Genomic DNA, 17557 nt, shown 5'->3' with positions numbered 1-17557 from the left:
GGAATAGTTTACCAGTGGTAGTCGTGGAAGCAGAGTCATTAGTGTCATTTAAGTGACTGCTGGACATGCACATGGACAGCAGTGAATTGAGGGGAATGTAGGTTAGGTTATTTTATTTTTGGATTAGGATTATTCCACAGCACAACATCGTGGGCCGAAGGGCCTGTACTGTGCTGTACTTTTCTATGTTCTAATCTAAAGGCACGCAAGCACAGGGAAAAAGTCCTGGTCAGCAAGCAAAGGCAAATCATTGCAATACCTTGACAAAAATTATTATATCCCAACGTAGAAGTTGAAGATTGTCACCGAGCATGCAGTGTATAGTATCTGAACAGACAGCAATATTCGTCGCCAGGATAGTGCTAAATGTCCAGTGCGCAGGCGTAATCGAACTCTGCCAATCTGAAAGATGGCGGCACAGGATTACGTTTATGCTGTTGTCGGGAATATTCCGCGCAGTCTTCGTTCTGCTGATCTTCGCCATCAGTTCTCACAGTTCACTGAGAGCGGTGGCTTCAGCTGTTTTCATTATCGGCACCGGCCCGAAAGGAGGAGGCCGCTTTCTTCGACGCAGGACACAGCACCGGAGCCAGGCCGCAGCCCGACCTGTTGCTGTGTGGTTCGGCTGCCAGCTGAGCGAGCCTCCAGCTTTCAGCTGATGTACGATGGCTGTCAGTGGCTGGATAGGGTCGGAGACAGTTTGCAGAGTCGCTGCTTTATCCGTATCGTCCGAGCGGCAGAGATTGCAGGTCAGGGTTGGGGGAGGGGGCAGTTGCTACGAGTTGGTGTTGATGTAATGGCGTAATGAAAGACGTAATGAAAGAACAACGGCGAATTCTTTACCAGCGTATACAGAAAGATTACACACACAGACCAAATCTTGAATTACAACAGTAACCATCCCAATGTTCACAAACAGAACTGTGTCAGGACTCTGTTTAAATTCATGTTTAAACTCTGTTTGACTCATGTCACATCCAGAGCTGCGCAAAATAAAGAGAAACACCAAACAGAGTCTTTGCAAACAATGGTTATCCTCACAGCTTCGTCCGCCAATGCCTGGTCAACAACCAATACCAAGAAGACACCCCAACACACTGGCCACCCTACCCTATGTTAAAAACTCATCAGAACTAACTACAACCTCTTGGAATAAGGATTGCACACAAACTAACAGCCACACTTTGCTAGTTGCTCTCAAAGACGAAAGTCCCCATACCCACAATGAGCAGAACAAATGTGGTATATAAAATACCATGCAGCAACTGTGAGAAACACTACATAGGCCAGATGGGCAGGAAACTCATCACCAGGATAGATGAACACCAACTCGCAGCAAAACAGCACGACCAATTCCTCCTCGGTTCAATATACTCCAACACAGAAGGACATCAATTTGACAGGGACAAAGTTACAGTACTAAGACAAGCGCAACAAAGACAAGTGCAAGAATTCCTGGAGGTCTGATTTTCCACCATCGATGCAATTAACAAACATGTTGAAATAGACCTGTCTACATACCACTATATTACAAGTCTGCCCACCGTGACAGACTGGACCATATAAATTCAGAGTGGGACAGAACAACAGAGCTTTAACAGAGGCTACACAGCACAGCACTGACAATCTCGCCTAGAAGGGAGACAAAACATTTGCACGAAATCCAGTCAGTTTGGCAAGCCAACAAACAATTCCTGTCCTAAGTATCCCTGCCACCCTTTCAGCCAGCAAATTCCTCAAAGCCCCTTAAACTTTCTGCTCCTCATCTTAAAACTGCACATGAAAAGCAAAGTATAGTGGATGCTCGTAATCTGAAACAAACACAGAATGGTAGAGAAGTTTAGCAGAGCTAGTAGAATATGCTCTGTTAGTCCTCCCAAAATGTATCTCCTCACAATTTGCTGTATTAAATTCCATTTGCATTGTTCAGCCTAACTGACCAGGCTGTCTATATTGTCCTGTCGTCTAAGGCTCTCCTCCTTGCTATTTATAATACCATCAGTTTTTGTTATCTGTTAACTTACTGATCATTCTTCCTACATTTATGTCTAAATCATTAATGTAGTCTACAAACAGCAAAGGATGCAGCGTCAAATCTTGGACATGGACTGCTTCCTGTTGCTAAGCCTATTTTGAATTTCCAATTTTCCCCAAAATCCACAGGCTTCTGAGTAGTTGCCATGTGAAACCTTGTCAAAAACCTTACTGAAGTATGGAATGAGTTGCCAAAGAACGTAGTGGAAGCTTGTATGATTACATTTAAAAGGCATCTGGATAGGTGTAAGAATAGGAAGGATTTAGAGGGATACATGCCAAATGCTGGCAAATGGGACTAGATTTATGTAGGATATCTGGTCGGCATGGATGAATTGGACTCTACAGTCTGTTCCTGTGCTGTGTACCTCTATGACTCTAAGTCCATGCAGACAACATCAACTCCACTACCCTCATGTACACATGGTCACTGGGAAAAATTGAATCAAACTTGTTAGACAAAATCTCTAATCTGCCCATCTTGATTGATTAATGCTTCTCTAAGCAGAAATCCAATCTTTGAAAATTTCAGAATTTTTCCAATAGTTTCCCCACTACTGATCCAAAACTAGATAACTCTCCTATGAAGTTTTGTTGTTTAAAATATGCTATCTATTTCAAGTAATGAAATCTTATAGCTTGGCTGGCTGAACTTTCCACCTTCAGACCTATATGAGCAGATCAGTGCCACTATAAAGTATCATGAATCTGGGAAGCAATTTGTAGGTTGGAAGGAGGACCTGTCCAATTCTATTGCAAGTACCATTTGGCAGTTTCATAGATGCCTGTAGTGCATTCAGCCCCTCATGTCTGTACCTACCCTCTGAACAGCAACCCACCTAGACCATGTGTCTGGAGATTTTAGTGTGTACACATTTTTGGATTTTGTTATTCTGTATGGGAAGAGATCTATATTCATTATTGGTTTTCTTCAACAGATTCTCAGCTGTTCTCGTACAAAACCAGAAAGGAACTTCGGAGTCGGAGAGCTCTAAGTGAGACTTTCACACCTGAGGACTTGTCCAGATTACCAGAGTTAAATCCCCCAACGCTGATGCCCAATGGGAATGTGGGTACGCCGCTGAGAGTCTTCCTAGAATTGATCCAAACATGCCGTTTGCCTCCCCGCATCATCACCAAGCTTGATCTGAAATTTCCCAAGACAACCTCCAACAGGCGTTATGGTAATGTTCCTTTTCAGTACCCGAACACTGCTTCCTCTTTGTGTACAGAGGCAGTGTATACAGCTGTAGAAGGAGAAATCCCACAGAGAGATGTATGTGCTCCTGTGCTGCAGACAGGAAAGAAGCAACAAGGGACAGGACACAGGAAGTCTTTGAAGCGAGGGGATAAGGTGGAGGGAGAGGAGTCGTGTTCTGACGAAGTAAGTAACATTTTCATGCTTTGGTGTGGGGAAAGGTCATGGATATTTTTGAAGTGGCCCCATCACCAGACGCATTCTCCTTTGGCATCATGGTGAGATGGGTGCTGCAAGGATTGGAACTTGAGCCTGAATTAGGATCGATAGATAGTCAAAGATGGCTCAAGGGGCTGGTTCTTGGGTTGTGCAGTATGAACAGTTTTGTTGTGTTACACTGTATAAATGCAAGTAGTGTTTGTGGCTGGTCACCAAGCTTTGTGTTTTTCCCAGGACAATGATACATGTGAGGAATGGGAGAGGCATGAAGCGCTCTACGAGGATGTTACGACTCAGGAGAGGACGAAGGAACGACTCTATGAGGAAGAGATTGAACTCAAGTGGGAAAAAGGAGGATCTGGACTTGTGTTTTATACAGATGCTCAATATTGGCAGGAGGAGAAAGGAGGTAGGTTGTAATATGGGGATTTTTAGAATTGGAATAAACATGAAACGGTTGGTCCAGTAGTTGCTCGGTTGATGGGCAGGTAATGGCTGGTGTCAATGGTTGATTTCTGTTGCTTTCTTCCAGATTTTGACGAGGAGACGGCAGATGACTGGGACGTCGATATGAGTGTATATTATCATAAAGGTCAGTTTGGATGAATGGGTTCTTTATGATTTTTTACTATTTGATGTGCCTTTGGAATTTGATTCCTCATTATCCTTTGGAAATGCAACAAAATGGTGAAATATTATGGTGGACCCTCATGAATGCAAGTTGCTTGTTTTGCCTGAGTAGTGACTGTTAGAAAGCTTTGCCCACAATGAGTTTTTGTTATAATGCAGAGCGTGGAAAATGTTACTTTTCAAATTTTGCACAGATGGAGGAGATAAAGATTCACGGGATTATGTGCAGATGAGGCTAGAACAACGGCAGAGAGAGGGTGAGGAGAATGTCTCGGTGCAGTCCCCACGTATTGGAGGTTTTGAACGATATACTAAGGTAAGCATGTTTCTTTGTTTTGCTTATTCCAAATAGTTCATAATTATAAACTGATGATTCTGCTAAATGTGTGTGTTTAGACTGTCTGCTTGATTCAGAGCCTTCCAGCAAACTTTAGTAATAATCTGGTTTCTATTGCTCTTCATATGAAACAGAGAATCAGCAACTATTAAAAATGCATCTTGTTGTAACCATTTTAAATGCTTTTCAAACTGACAAAGTGTATAGACTTGCACAAAAGGAAAATGCTGGGAATGCTTGAAATCTGAAATAAAAACATTTCAAAATTGTTCTGATGAAAGGTTCCAGTTCTAAGATGTTAATTCTGTTTCTCACTCCATAGATGCAATCAGACCAGCAGAGTATTTTCCGCATTTTCTCTTTATGCTGTGTGTAGATTTACTGCAAATCATTGCTACTGCAATTATATAGGAAACATGTGCAACTTTTGCATCCGTGGGATTAACCACCGTGCCTTCTAGAAACAAGAGTGAACTATTTAGCTTCTCCAATCTTTTAATTCTCATAACAATTAAATTACTTCTGTAGTAAACAAGCCAATTGCACGCATCATCCATGGCAGGAACTTAAATGATCAGACTGTTTTGCATGTTGCATTGATGTTGGTTGAAAGACAAATGTTGGCTGCAATACAACGCCTTGTTTTTCTTTGGGAAAAATTATCTAAGATTTTGTGTCCCCTAAACAAATATTCAGAGGCTTTATTGACTATACTTCCCAACAGTGTGGTACTCCCTGAATAATTCTGAGCTGTTTTTGTATAATTGAACATAGAACAGTACAGCACAGGAACAGCTCCTTCAGTCCACAGTGTCTGTGATGTCCGTGATGTCATTCTAATGTTGATCATTATGAACTTTCTGATTCTTACCTAGGGAATTGGCAGGAAGGTGATGGAAAAGCAGGGATGGAGAGATGGGCAAGGCCTTGGATCCAGTCGTTCCGGTCTGGCTGATGCTCTGGACAATGATGGACAAAACCCTAAGTGTAAACGAGGATTTGGGTAAGTGATTCAAATTTCTTCTTAGTTTGTTAGTGACTGAGAATTTTCCACATGTGAATGTTTTTACTGCACATAAGTTCAACTGGTAACAGGCTGTCACTAGTGATGCTCTGCTTATAGGAGAAGCAGTGTTGAACTATTGAGAATTTTTCAATTACTGCATGAAATATTGAAACTGGGAACTGTGTGTTCCTCAAAACCTTGTTCCTGTCAAACTGGAGAACAGCAATTAAGAAAAATATTTTCTAGTTCTCAAGTTTGTAGTACCTAATGTACCTGAATGTGTCGAATACTAATCTTTGGTACTGTGTGTGTGTGTTATGTGTGTGTTGTCCAATGCGGGGGCTGCCTGTGGGGCCGCGCCGGCGGTCCATACGGGGGCGTTGGTGTACTGTCTGGGATGCTACCATAGATCTGTCGCCCACTACTGGCGGTGGGAGGAGACGTGCGTCACGACGGTTGTGATGTATCTGCATTGTCCTTACTAACATTGTTCTGTAAATATGTGACACTCTGCAGGTATCATGGAGAAAGAATCCAGAACTACCAGCGAGTACACAACGCACGTCGACAAACCAAGCATTTGATTTCAACTGTGTACGATCAGCTTGAGGAAATAGACCAGGGTGACACTCTGCTCCGTAGACAACCAGTGACCAGCATGAAGTACAGAATGGATGTGAACTTTGTCAAAGGGTCAGAGCTAAGCACCCACACCCTTTTACGTCAAAAGTAACATTCTCTAGCTGCTGGTACATACTCTGAAGTCTGGTACTTCTGTGAACTACAGTATTAGTTTTGGTACCTGCTGTGCCTTGGCACTGACAATGCAGCAAGGGGTAATATTCAGTCATAGGTGGAAATCGTGGTCCAGGTTTTCCCAACCCCAACCAACGTTGACCATAGATCACTATACAACCTGGAACTACAATACAGTAAACATGGTCGCTGAACAGCTGAGGGACTGAATGAAGTTCTAGCAAAACGATCAAAGGAAGATCAGTAACAACTCTTTGTATTTATATGCCTTTGCCATAGCAGACAGATATCTCTCAACAATGCTTCCCAAGAAAACTATCAGAAAAACATTGTCTTCATGTTAAAGGAGAACTTGGGCAAGCTGACAGCTCGGAAAGGAGATGCACAAAAGGCCGTGGTTGAAGGCGTGAAGAGATTTAAAGAGAAGACTAAAAATTATAATTCAGAGGTGTCAGGAACCAGGAGTTTCGATCATGGACATTAACTCCCACCCCCCTCACCCTTAATCCATTCAGAGTAAAGCCTGCTTTCTATCTGTTTTGCACTACATCTGTAGGTCAGAAGATAGCTATTAATGGGACAAGACATTCAGCTCATCTAAACTTTGCCTAAAGTTCCCAGTGTTTCTGGAGTTTTTGCCTCCGTGTGTCTATTTAGATTGATTCCAAGTGTTAACTGAAGAAGAATTTCCTGTCATCAAATTGAACCTGTAACATCATCCAATTTGTATACTGAAATATTTTAGGCTAACATTTTCAATGCCTTTAACAACCTTATGCACATGTACACAGTGACTCCGTTCAAAACCAATTTCCAGGTCGATTGATTTAGCTCCGTTTCACTGGTTGTTCCTCATAACTCACTGTGGCATTGAAGTTCAACTCTTGCCAACATGGCCTCCAGTGTTTTAATGTTTCTTGTGTCTTTACAGTCACATTAGTACCTGGTAGCAGGAGGTGGTCTGTCTAGAGTCTTCTGTAGTTTGAGTACTTGTAGCCTGTGTAGTTCAATGTTCCACAGACGTTGTCATTGCTTTGCTTCAGATTGACATATTGACTTTACAGAGCTGTTCAGCTTTATTCTGAGCTGATGTGTCGCCATTAATACATTCTGTGTAACTTATTTTTCCTTCCTAATTCTGCATATTGTCACATTTGCCTGCATTAAGTTCCAATTCTCTTTAAAATTTTTGAATGATACATCACAGAAGATGATTAAATGAACTATGTGCCAGTAGTTTGGTACTGGTTTCCCCCATCTCATTTTTTCCCCTTCAAGTATTTTACCAACTCTCCTTTAAAGGTTACTAGTTAATCTGTTCCACCCTGCTTTCAAGCAGTGAATTTCAGATTACAATTCACTGTATAAAAATGTTTCCTTGTTGTTCTGCCCAGTTATGTATTTCAGTTATCCATTCTGCTATTTGAGTTGCCTCTACCAATTTTACTACTCCCCAGTTTGGAATTTTCAACCAATACAAATCTAACCAGTTTGTACAGAGTTTTTGAACATTTCTGCATTTATGCACAGCTACTGGATATTTGGTGATTTTGGTGCATGAAACCCTTGATCACTCTCTACTCATCCAATTCCTAGCTCTTTGCCATATAAAAAAATCTGATCTACCTTTCCTAGCTCCTAGGTTCAAAGTAGATGATCTCATCCTTCCTACATTAATATGGCAAAACTGTGGCAAATGGATTTCAGTGCAATGTTTCCCTTGCAATGTTTCCTAAATTGGTATCAGCTGTAAACTTAAAATTTGCAGCCTTCTCTAAATCTTCGTCTTCCTTTAGAAAGTGAAAAGTTGTGACTATGTGGTCATGTTGGATTACTGAAGAATGGTATTCCAGTCATAGAATATATTAAGATAATAAAATGTGAGGCTGGATGAACACAGCAGGCCAAGCAGCATCTCAGGAGCACAAAAGCTGACGTTTCGGGCCTGGACCCTTCATCTGATGAAGGGTCCAGGCCCGAAACGTCAGCTTTTGTGCTCCTGAGATGCTGCTTGGCCTGCTGTGTTCATCCAGCCTCACATTTTATTATCTTGGAATCTCCAGCATCTGCAGTTCCCATTATCTCTGATAGAATATATTAAGTTAAGCTCGAAGCTAATAGGATTTAAAAAAATGATAAAGTGTAAAGGTGGGGCAGATAAACTAGGAAGCAATTAGTGTTGTTTTTTAGTATACCATCTCTGAGCAAGTTACTAGAATCTTTACAAAGTGACTGTGTTTCTTCAGTTGTTCAAACCGATCATAACTGATGTGAGTTCTTTCAGAAGAGTATGTCATTCTTAACTAACCTAGTTGAATTTTTGAGTAAGTAATTAAGGTGGTGGGTTAGGAAATATCCCAGAAGAAGAAACCTCAGACTCATGTTGAGTCCCATCAGTGTCATGGAAATTATTGTAGTAAGAACTTTTTATTTTGTATAAAAATCTTATGTACACAAAAATAAAATACTGCAGATTCTGGAAATCTGAAATAAAAATGCATGCTGGAAATGCTTAGCAGACCATTCTGATGATGAGTTGTTGTCAGTTATTTTTCCTACAGATGCTGCCTGACATGTTGAGTATTTAAGACGACAAAGTGTTGAGCTGGATGAGCACATCAGGCCAGGCAGCATCAGAGGAGCAGGACAGCTGACATTTTGGGTCTAGACCCTTCAAAATCTTTTTCTGAAGATTCTGTAGACACCTTGTTGTCTTAGATTCTCCAGCATCAGCAGTTCCTACTATCTCTGCAACAATGTTGAGTGTGCATACTGTTTTCTGTTACAACTGAAAATTCTCATTATTTAATTTCAGGAAAAAAATATTTTAATGTTGAATAAAATATTTTCTTATATTTTTAAAATAAATTTATTCTGCTCATGTCAAGTGTTGTATGTTCATTCTAATTTGCAACTTTTTGTATTTTTGCAAACTATTATTTAAATATCATTCCTCTTAATTCAGCATGAAGATTAGATAAAGCTGCTATCCCCGGTTACTGCACAGAATGAACCTAAAACACAAACTGACTAAAAACTGCATTCATTGCTGTGCAATGTATGGACTAATAGAATTCTTGGAAGATCCAAAATATTTTCAGATGAAGTTAATTGCCTTCCAATCCTAGTTTGTGGTGTCATGGGAATTATATTTTGATTGTCTGATATCATTTGACGTGATTTCATTTTCAATATGATGATTAGTCTATGCAGTTGAATGTTCTGTTCATGTTTGGGGTCTAGACTTGTTGGGATGATCTGTTGAAGGAATCAGTTTTGATATGACTGCCATCTAGGTGGCTGGGTAAAAATGGTTAACTGAAAAAGAGAAATATCCAATGTTCAAGGCCCATAATGAACATTTATTCAGAAATGGGGGAAAATGTAAATATACTCCATCACTGTTCACATGAATCGTAGAAAGGACAGAACAGAATATGTGAATTGCTAGACAAAAGACAATGACCCATAATTGGTCTAACTCCTTTTTGATTTTGCAGTGTTAGCAATCAAAGTAACATCTGCACGTAGCCAGCATTTCTGATTATAGTTAGTGTTAGCTGAATGTAATGGTGTGGTCATCATAAAAACCCAAATAGAGACGATCTAAATATGACAATGAAGTTATTGCCTAAAACAAACTATCAATCTCTCGATTAATTTACAAAAGTAAGGAACGGGCTTGGATTCTATGTCTCCTGGCTACCCAAAGACTTTCCATCGTCTGCAAGGCACAAGACAAGAACGTGCAGAACTGCTACTCTCCTGGCTGGAGTAGTGCAACTCCAAAGACATCTGAAGCTTGATATCGTCATGAACGAAGAATCCCACCCACCAACAGTGCAGTCGCAATGCTGGAGTCCATCTTGTCAATTTGTTAGCTTCCTGCTCCACATCCCCTACTGCCAAGGCAAGGACAACAGATGTATGGGATGAATGCCACTTACACGTAGCCCACCAACCTTACATTTAAAACATATTCCCTTTCATCTCTCTTGCTGGGTCAAAATCGTGGAATTCACTTCCTATCAGCAGTGCAGGAAGGTGACTCACCATCACTGCAGTTAGTGATGGGCACACGTATCCACAGTTAATCACCAAATAATGAAAGGTAATAAACCCAAATGAGACGTCAGAGCTGCAAAGCTTTTACGACCATCGTCCCATATACTTCCACCCACCACACTGGGGCTCTGCCTGCACCGACAAACAGGAAGTGCACGGCGCATGCTCGGGATGGTAACGGAGCAGCCTGCGAATTGGGGCCTGTTGATGCTGACTATCTCGGGGGCAAGAGTTGGACTCGCTTTCTCGCTATGCAGGGGGCATTCTTCAATCTACTTGCGGTAGGGAGAGGTTACTAGGGAAAGGCGGGCCGAGGCAGAGCGCTATTACCTTCCCCTCCTTCCAAACCTGTTACGCGCTGCTGATCTTCCCTGCTTTGTGAAACCTCTTCAGTCTTGTCGGGGAAACCTGCTTCACAGGAATTTAGCGCAATGTTTACAGAAATTTTTACCCCCACCGTGGCCCCATTTTGAGGCTCGAAAATTGTCGTGACTACTCAACGAGCGCTGAGAATGGGGAACAAGGGGTTGAGAGGATTTGAGAATCGGGAAAGCGGGTATAGAACTCCTTCTTAGAGATAGCAAGAACTGCAAGTGCTGGAGTCAGAGTTAACGCAGTGTGGAGCTGGAGGAGCACAGTAGGCCAGGCAGCATCAGAGCAGCAGGAAAGTTGACGTTTAGGGTCAGGACCCTTCTTCGGAAATCCACTCTTTCTGTAGAACTCCTTGTAGCTATTGCTGCCCAAATTGGTTTAAAGTCCATGATCTTCTTAAAGCTTCAATTGTCTGTCCAAGTCCATTTTTAAACTTAGTATTGAACCTGTTTCCACCTCTGTCTCAGATTGTGCATATCAAATCCTCCTCATCCAAGGTGATCAGCTGTCCGGTAATTGCAGAGTTGACTATTATTCTGACTGTGGTGATGCCTTTTGTCCCTTATTTCTAAGACAGCCTGCAGGTCTATAAAAGCAAAATACTGCAGGTGCTGGAGAAACTCATCTGGCAGTATCTGCAGAGAGAGAAACAGAATTAAGTTTTTATTTTGCTAATGACTTCTTCAGAGCTTGCTTTTTTTGAGTGCTCTTCCCCACACCTTTCCCTAGGGCACTGGTTCTTCTACCCTTCTAATGTTAAGTTTGAAGCATCCCTTAATTTGTTTAGTAAGTGACAGTTATCTGGCTTCTGTTCCTAGCAACTCCATTCAGATTGTCAAGGTGCCATATTAGTTCATGTTCTGTGTATTTATGGTCCAATAACATAAATGATGTACAATACAGCTTTGGTGGAATGTCTTCAGATGTTTTCCAATTCTTACAGGCCTGTGGAGCCATGGTGATCCCCTAAGGATTCAGTTAAGATGTCAGAAGCATCCAAGACTCGCACTGTAATTTTTGGCCAGGTGGTTATTGGGCCACCTGGTTCGGGGAAGACTACCTACTGTGTGGGGATGCAAGAGTTTCTCTCAAAGCTCGGTCGCAAGGTGGCAGTAGTGAACCTTGATCCTGCTAATGACCTCATTCCATACCAGTGTTGTGTGGACATTGGTGAGCTGGTGAAACTTGATGATGTTATGGATGGCCTTGGACTGGGCCCTAATGGAGGACTTGTTTACTGCATGGAATACTTGGAGGCAAATCTGGATTGGCTGCTGGGCAAGCTGGAACAATTCAAGGACTATTATTTCCTTTTTGACTGTCCTGGTCAGGTGGAGCTGTACACACACAACTGCTCTGTGAGGAACATACTTGCACAGTTAACCAAGTGGAATTTCAGGGTAAGTTTGCAATCAATTGTGGAAATATTCAGCAAGTCAGTCAGCATCGATCATGAGAATACCCAGTGTTTCAGGTGTGGCTTTGAAAGTTTCACTCTTTCCTGCTGAAATAAACTATTTAGAATGGCTAGACTGGTATGGCACTGAGTCATATAGACCAGAGGTTTTGATTTCTCATCTGTGCTTAGGCAGTGGTTCTGTCAGGTTTATGGTAGAGGTGTTAAAGTCAGTCTCCTCGGCTTTTGTTTTGAGAAGGGGAAATATTGGTAAGGGTTGCTCTGGGCAGGGCCCAACGCTGGGATTGAATCCATTATAACTCGTTGGGTAAACTCACGCAATGACTAGTTGTTTGGATGAAGAATGTAGAGATATCTGGTGTCACAGCAGAAGAAGAATAAAGGAGACAATGGGGGAGGGACTGGAGGAATAGAGGAAGGCGTTGTTAATCTGTTTGTGTGTCTTTGTGCAGCTAGCGGCTGTCCATCTAGTCGATTCTCACTACTGCACTGATCCTGCAAAGTTTATTTCCATCCTATGCACATCGCTGTCCACCATGCTGCAAGTGGAATTACCTCATGTCAACATCCTCTCCAAAATGGATCTCATTGAACAGTTTGGAAAATTAGGTAAGGGATAGTTACAATAAAGTGTGGGGATTCATGGGACTGTTGAGAGGGAAGCTGGGTAATTCCTGGACAACAAGCTTGATGAAGGACTTGGGGTTCCAAGCCTCTGAAGGAAAACTTGGGCCTGTGTGGAAGAGCTGGGAGCCCTAGAGCTATAGAGAGGAGCTTCATATTAAATTGTAAACAAACTGGTTCTAAAAGTCCAGATGCTAAAGTTCATTCTTTAATTTCTGATGTTAATAATTTACAGCTGAAAATACTTTGCTTTATGTTAATTCACTTCATATTCATGTGATTTTGAAAATACAGCAAATGCCTTGCATGGAGAGGATGATATCACAGGGGTTCTGGGCTATCAGAAAGTCTAAGCTTCAGTTTGATCTATTTCCTGTTTTTTCCAGCATTTAATCTGGATTATTATACTGAGGTGTTGGATCTGTCTTACCTGTTGGATCATTTAGGCAAAGACCCTTTCTTCAAAAACTTTCGACGATTAAACAAGAAACTGGTGGAAGTCATTGAAGATTACAGTCTGGTTTCCTTTGTACCACTTAATGTCCAGGTGCACAGATTTTTACTAACTGGTTCTCCAACAATATCAACGGGCTTATAGATGTTTAAGAACATTACAAACCTGTCAGTGCACAGTATTACATCAACTGGAACCACATGGTGCAGTTTGAGTGTTGGGTTTACGGTGTAACAATGTTGTGAAATGTGCATTGGGATGCATGAGATTGCAGTTAGTGCTCCAATTGGAGGGAATTTCAAGTCAAGGACACATTTTGGTATGTACAAACACTCTTAATAAACATAGTCAGTGTAAGGGCTGTTCAAGTTTAAGAAACATTGACGTGCAGAGCATATTTGAGTGTTTTGGGGGGGTGAATGTGTTTTCAGGTCCATGCAAAGCTTGTTTCAGTTTAGGGTATACCTAGATGTGAATTTGAGCATTGGAGTTTAGAGCATCCTATAGGTTCTACCAGTTCACACTGAAGATGTTTAACACAATTTGAAAAATGATCATGAACTTTCATACAGGATAAAGACACCATGAAGCACGTAATGAAGGCTGTTGATAAGGCCAATGGATATTGCTTTGGGGACTCAGAGCAAAGAACTTTGGAAGCCATGATGTCTGCAGCTGTGGGAGCAGATTTCCAGTTCACCATGTATCCTTTACACAGTTCCATTCGCAACATTAGAATGTGAAGCCAGTAATTATAGATCCATACTGTGATACGCTGCTGTTCATTAACTCTCAATCTTTTCTCTTTACCTCAACACCACCACCCACATTTCCATCTCTCTCCTCATTCATGCTCTGTCTCTTTGCCTCTTACATCTTTCCCACATAATCATTTGCTTACACTTACTTTATTTTGCATGTCTTCTCCACCCATACTTCTTTTTGCCTTTTATGTTACCCACTGGAACAATATTATTTGTATTCTGTGTATTTCCTTAGCGATGAGCAGATCCATGGATGCTCAGGAGAAGTATGTGAAATCAGTTGAGGAGAATGTGGAGGAGGAGGTGATGCAGCTCTCCCATTCGGACACAAACTTTGACACAACATGAATTTTTCAATCCAATGCCTGTCATGGTTGGCTTCACTTGATGATAGAGACTCTAATGAAGTTGGTGTCTTTCTAAATGTGTGATGATTTCAGGTGTGGAAGTAGACACAAGTCATTTCCACACTTGCCACAGTTCAGCCGTGGATGTACCCACTGACAGCTGCTGATTTCCTTCAGTGCATCTTGTTAGTTGGCTCCTTGCATTGTTTGGAGTGGAAATGTTTGAAAAATGAGTTGTTTCCAGCATGTTGAACTATTGTTTTTTTTAAACAAGTAGGTGCCCAATAAAGATGTTTTACTTTGCTATTTTCTCCTCCCAACATTCTGGTTAGAAACTTGTAAGTATGGAATCAAAAACGTCAGGCTTACCTTTTCTAATCATGGTGATTTTCGACTGTTCACAACCTTTGTTCTGCAAAACCAGTCCTGAGAAACCCAAAGGAAAACCATTTAGTCCGTTTTAACTCATCCTGTATGGCAGACATCCCATCACCACATTTATATGCTGCGTTCCTGTACTCCTTTTACCTGTTTTTATCTGTGCTTCACTGACAAACTGCTGCGCTTAACAGGAGATATTGTTACAGCTACGTCCACACTGTTTACAAACCTCAGCACAGCATTATCAACAACAACTTCTGTAGCATCTATAACACAATGAGATGCCCCAAATCACTTCACAGCAGTACAATTAAACAAGATATGATACTGAGATGTTTGCTCAGATGATCTAAGACTTCTCAAAGATAAAGACTTTAAACTTATGAAACTAATTTTCAACATGAGAACATTTCATGCATGAGAATTAATGTGACTGCCAGGTGTTAGTGGACACAAATGGCTATAAGGCAACATAGTAACATTAAGTTTATAAGTATTAGAATTTAGGTATTTATAGGTCACCATTTGCTGAATGCATCAAATAAATGAAATGCTTTATAAAAATGCACTTACTTATGGAGCAATGGTAGTGTCCCTACCGATGGACCGAGAGGCCTGGGTTCAAGTCCCACCTGCTCCAGAGGTGTGTAATAACATCTCTGAACAGGTTGATTAGAAAAATAGGTTAATTTTTAAAATTCCAATTACTTCATGTACTCAACATTCCCTGATGACAGAAGACTCAATGAAGCAGACCACCACTACTGCACACTCAGCCCTGCTTCCATCACACATAGTGATTAGCCCCTTTCTTTCCCATCTGACTGATGTACAATATTCAGCACTGTTTCTCCCCCACATGTACTGTAATGATCTTCCCCCTCCCAACACACACTCACTACTCAACTTCTGTCCCCCTGACACTACAGTATATGCATTTTGTAATCAGAGGTACACAAACAGGAGGCTGGAGGAAAAAAGAAACCAGTGCTTGGGTATTACCCTTCTTCAGGACCTCCTTTCACTCCTCACCCTAAGCTTTAATCTGTGTGGTCACCTCCCCCACACGGACAGGGTAATTGGCTCTGTCCCAGCCACAGGAGTCAATGATGAGTAGAGAATAGGAAGCATTCAGATACAGTGGCTAGCAGTGAGGAGCAAATAATCTACATAGACCTTAGAAATCTAGGTGAGAGGAGGCAGAGCTTAAGAGGATGAACTTTCATCCATCCTTTCAGTCATCCCGGCAGCGTGATCAATTCCTATCCTCTGCTGCATCAGTACGAGAGAACTTGCGAAGCATGGAAGTATAAGGTATCTGTGTCAACATGCAGCCATCTTGACCTGTGCTTCCACTATTCTAATGCATTGGAAAGGCAAAGTATAAAAACATGGCGTTATCAAAGCTGTCATGAATTCATGCACAAGAAGCTAAGAGCTGGCTATTTAAGAGGTGAAATGTTTTGCTTTAAATAAGCATGGGGCTTATACATCAGTATGTTTTGCCATGGGGAAATCATTAGCTCCACAACCCCTGGAGATCTGATAAATGAGAGCACTCTCATTCCAGTGAGACTACTGTCAAATTGTGTAAATGGCACTGTTCTGGTAATGTGTTGAATGACAAAAGTCACCTGTGACATAAACATTAACAGCTGTGGTCACTTTCTGTGTCAGAGTTGGCAGTGATATCGGCTGCACAATTGAACATGTTTATCCACCTCTGAAGCTTGGCTTCTAAACAAAAGAGAACACAAAAGAACAGCAAATGCTGGAAATCAGAAACAACACCAAATTGCTGGGAAAACTCAATCCAAAGTCACTGGACTCAAAACATTTAACTCTGCTTTCTCTCCACAGATGCTGCCAGACCAGCTGAGTTTTCCCAGCAATTTTTGTTTCTGTATTTGTATTTGTTTTTGTTTCTGAAGATTTGCTACCTTGCAGAGCCCTGGAAAGGACCTCCATGCAGCTGCATTGAACAAATCTTTGAGTGGCCCGCTGGCACAATGAGCCATTTAATTTGCGATAGACCAATCATAGAATGTACAACACAGAAACAGGCTGTTCAACCGAATTGGCTCATGCCAGTGTTTTAGCTCGATATAAAAAATTACCATCTCTGTTACTGTTGGGGGATATACACAACTTCCAAAAATGATCAACATTTTTTATTGCTGTACTTAAATCACATCTACATTCTGATTCCCTGAACTGAGTTCATTCCTGTCTAATGTGCTAATATCATCAATAGTTCACATCACTCCACCTGTTCCTAGGGCTTTCTGTGTTCTGTCTGTAACAGGCTGAATGTAGTTCAAGTAAAATAAATGGTAGAGCTACACTTCGCTTTAAGACCGTCCAACATTGATACACAGCACCTCATCACATTTTTTTTTCATAAAATGAGAGCAATGCAAGTATTTATGATTGTCCTTAAAGTGGTGATAGCCTTGAATTGTAGGTATATGCACAATGCTGTTTGGGAACGAGTTCCAGAATTTTGACCCAGCAAGCTGAAGAAATAACAATATAGTTCTGAAATAAGACAGTGTGATTTGGGGGGAGATTACTGTCCTTGGCCTGCCAGGTGATGGCAGTCATGCACATGGAAGGTGTGGTCGAAAGAGGCTTTCTGGGGTTAGTAATATGGTGAGCTGCAAAACAGCTGAAGTAGAGTTTTCAACTTAAAAGTGAAGGTAATGAATCAAATTTGGGAAGATGCTACAAATCAAAGAGTAAAGACAAGGCAATAGGGAAATGTATTAATATGGGAAATTATAAACAGACTGAAAGGAGAGGACAGAGGGTGAAAATCCAAAACAAAATCAACAGATTAGGCTAGAGCTTACAAAAATTATAAAAGAAACAAAACCAACCCAGAAGGGAAAACCCTGTAAAACTGGCAAACAAGACATACTGCTTTGACTCGTGCCTTCAAGACCTTCATTTC

At 41.3% G+C, this 17557-nt stretch overlaps 2 protein-coding genes across 2 annotated transcripts; both read left to right on the top strand.

The window, feature by feature from the left end:
- The first annotated feature begins 402 nt into the window (after positions 1 to 402).
- On the top strand, positions 403 to 8064 carry gpatch3 (G patch domain containing 3). The gene is made up of 7 exons (XM_048558403.1): positions 403 to 749; positions 2973 to 3418; positions 3686 to 3860; positions 3984 to 4043; positions 4276 to 4397; positions 5294 to 5421; positions 5941 to 8064. Exons 1-7 carry the CDS (start codon positions 410 to 412, stop codon positions 6155 to 6157), a joined length of 1488 nt encoding a protein of 495 aa, XP_048414360.1. The 5' UTR covers positions 403 to 409; the 3' UTR covers positions 6158 to 8064.
- Positions 8065 to 10390: 2326 nt separating this feature from the next.
- On the top strand, positions 10391 to 14529 carry gpn2 (GPN-loop GTPase 2). Its single transcript, XM_048558430.1, has 6 exons — positions 10391 to 10526; positions 11561 to 12017; positions 12487 to 12643; positions 13045 to 13205; positions 13685 to 13815; positions 14122 to 14529. The coding sequence occupies exons 2-6, from the start codon at positions 11601 to 11603 to the stop codon at positions 14222 to 14224; spliced, it is 969 nt and encodes a 322-aa protein (XP_048414387.1). The 5' UTR covers positions 10391 to 10526; positions 11561 to 11600; the 3' UTR covers positions 14225 to 14529.
- Positions 14530 to 17557: the final 3028 nt, after the last annotated feature.

Source organism: Stegostoma tigrinum, chromosome 24 (assembly GCF_030684315.1).
Source record: "Stegostoma tigrinum isolate sSteTig4 chromosome 24, sSteTig4.hap1, whole genome shotgun sequence".
Lineage (NCBI taxonomy): Eukaryota > Metazoa > Chordata > Chondrichthyes > Orectolobiformes > Stegostomatidae > Stegostoma > Stegostoma tigrinum.
The sequence above is the reverse complement of the archived record's forward strand: the minus strand, read 5'-3'. Positions and strand labels throughout refer to the sequence as shown.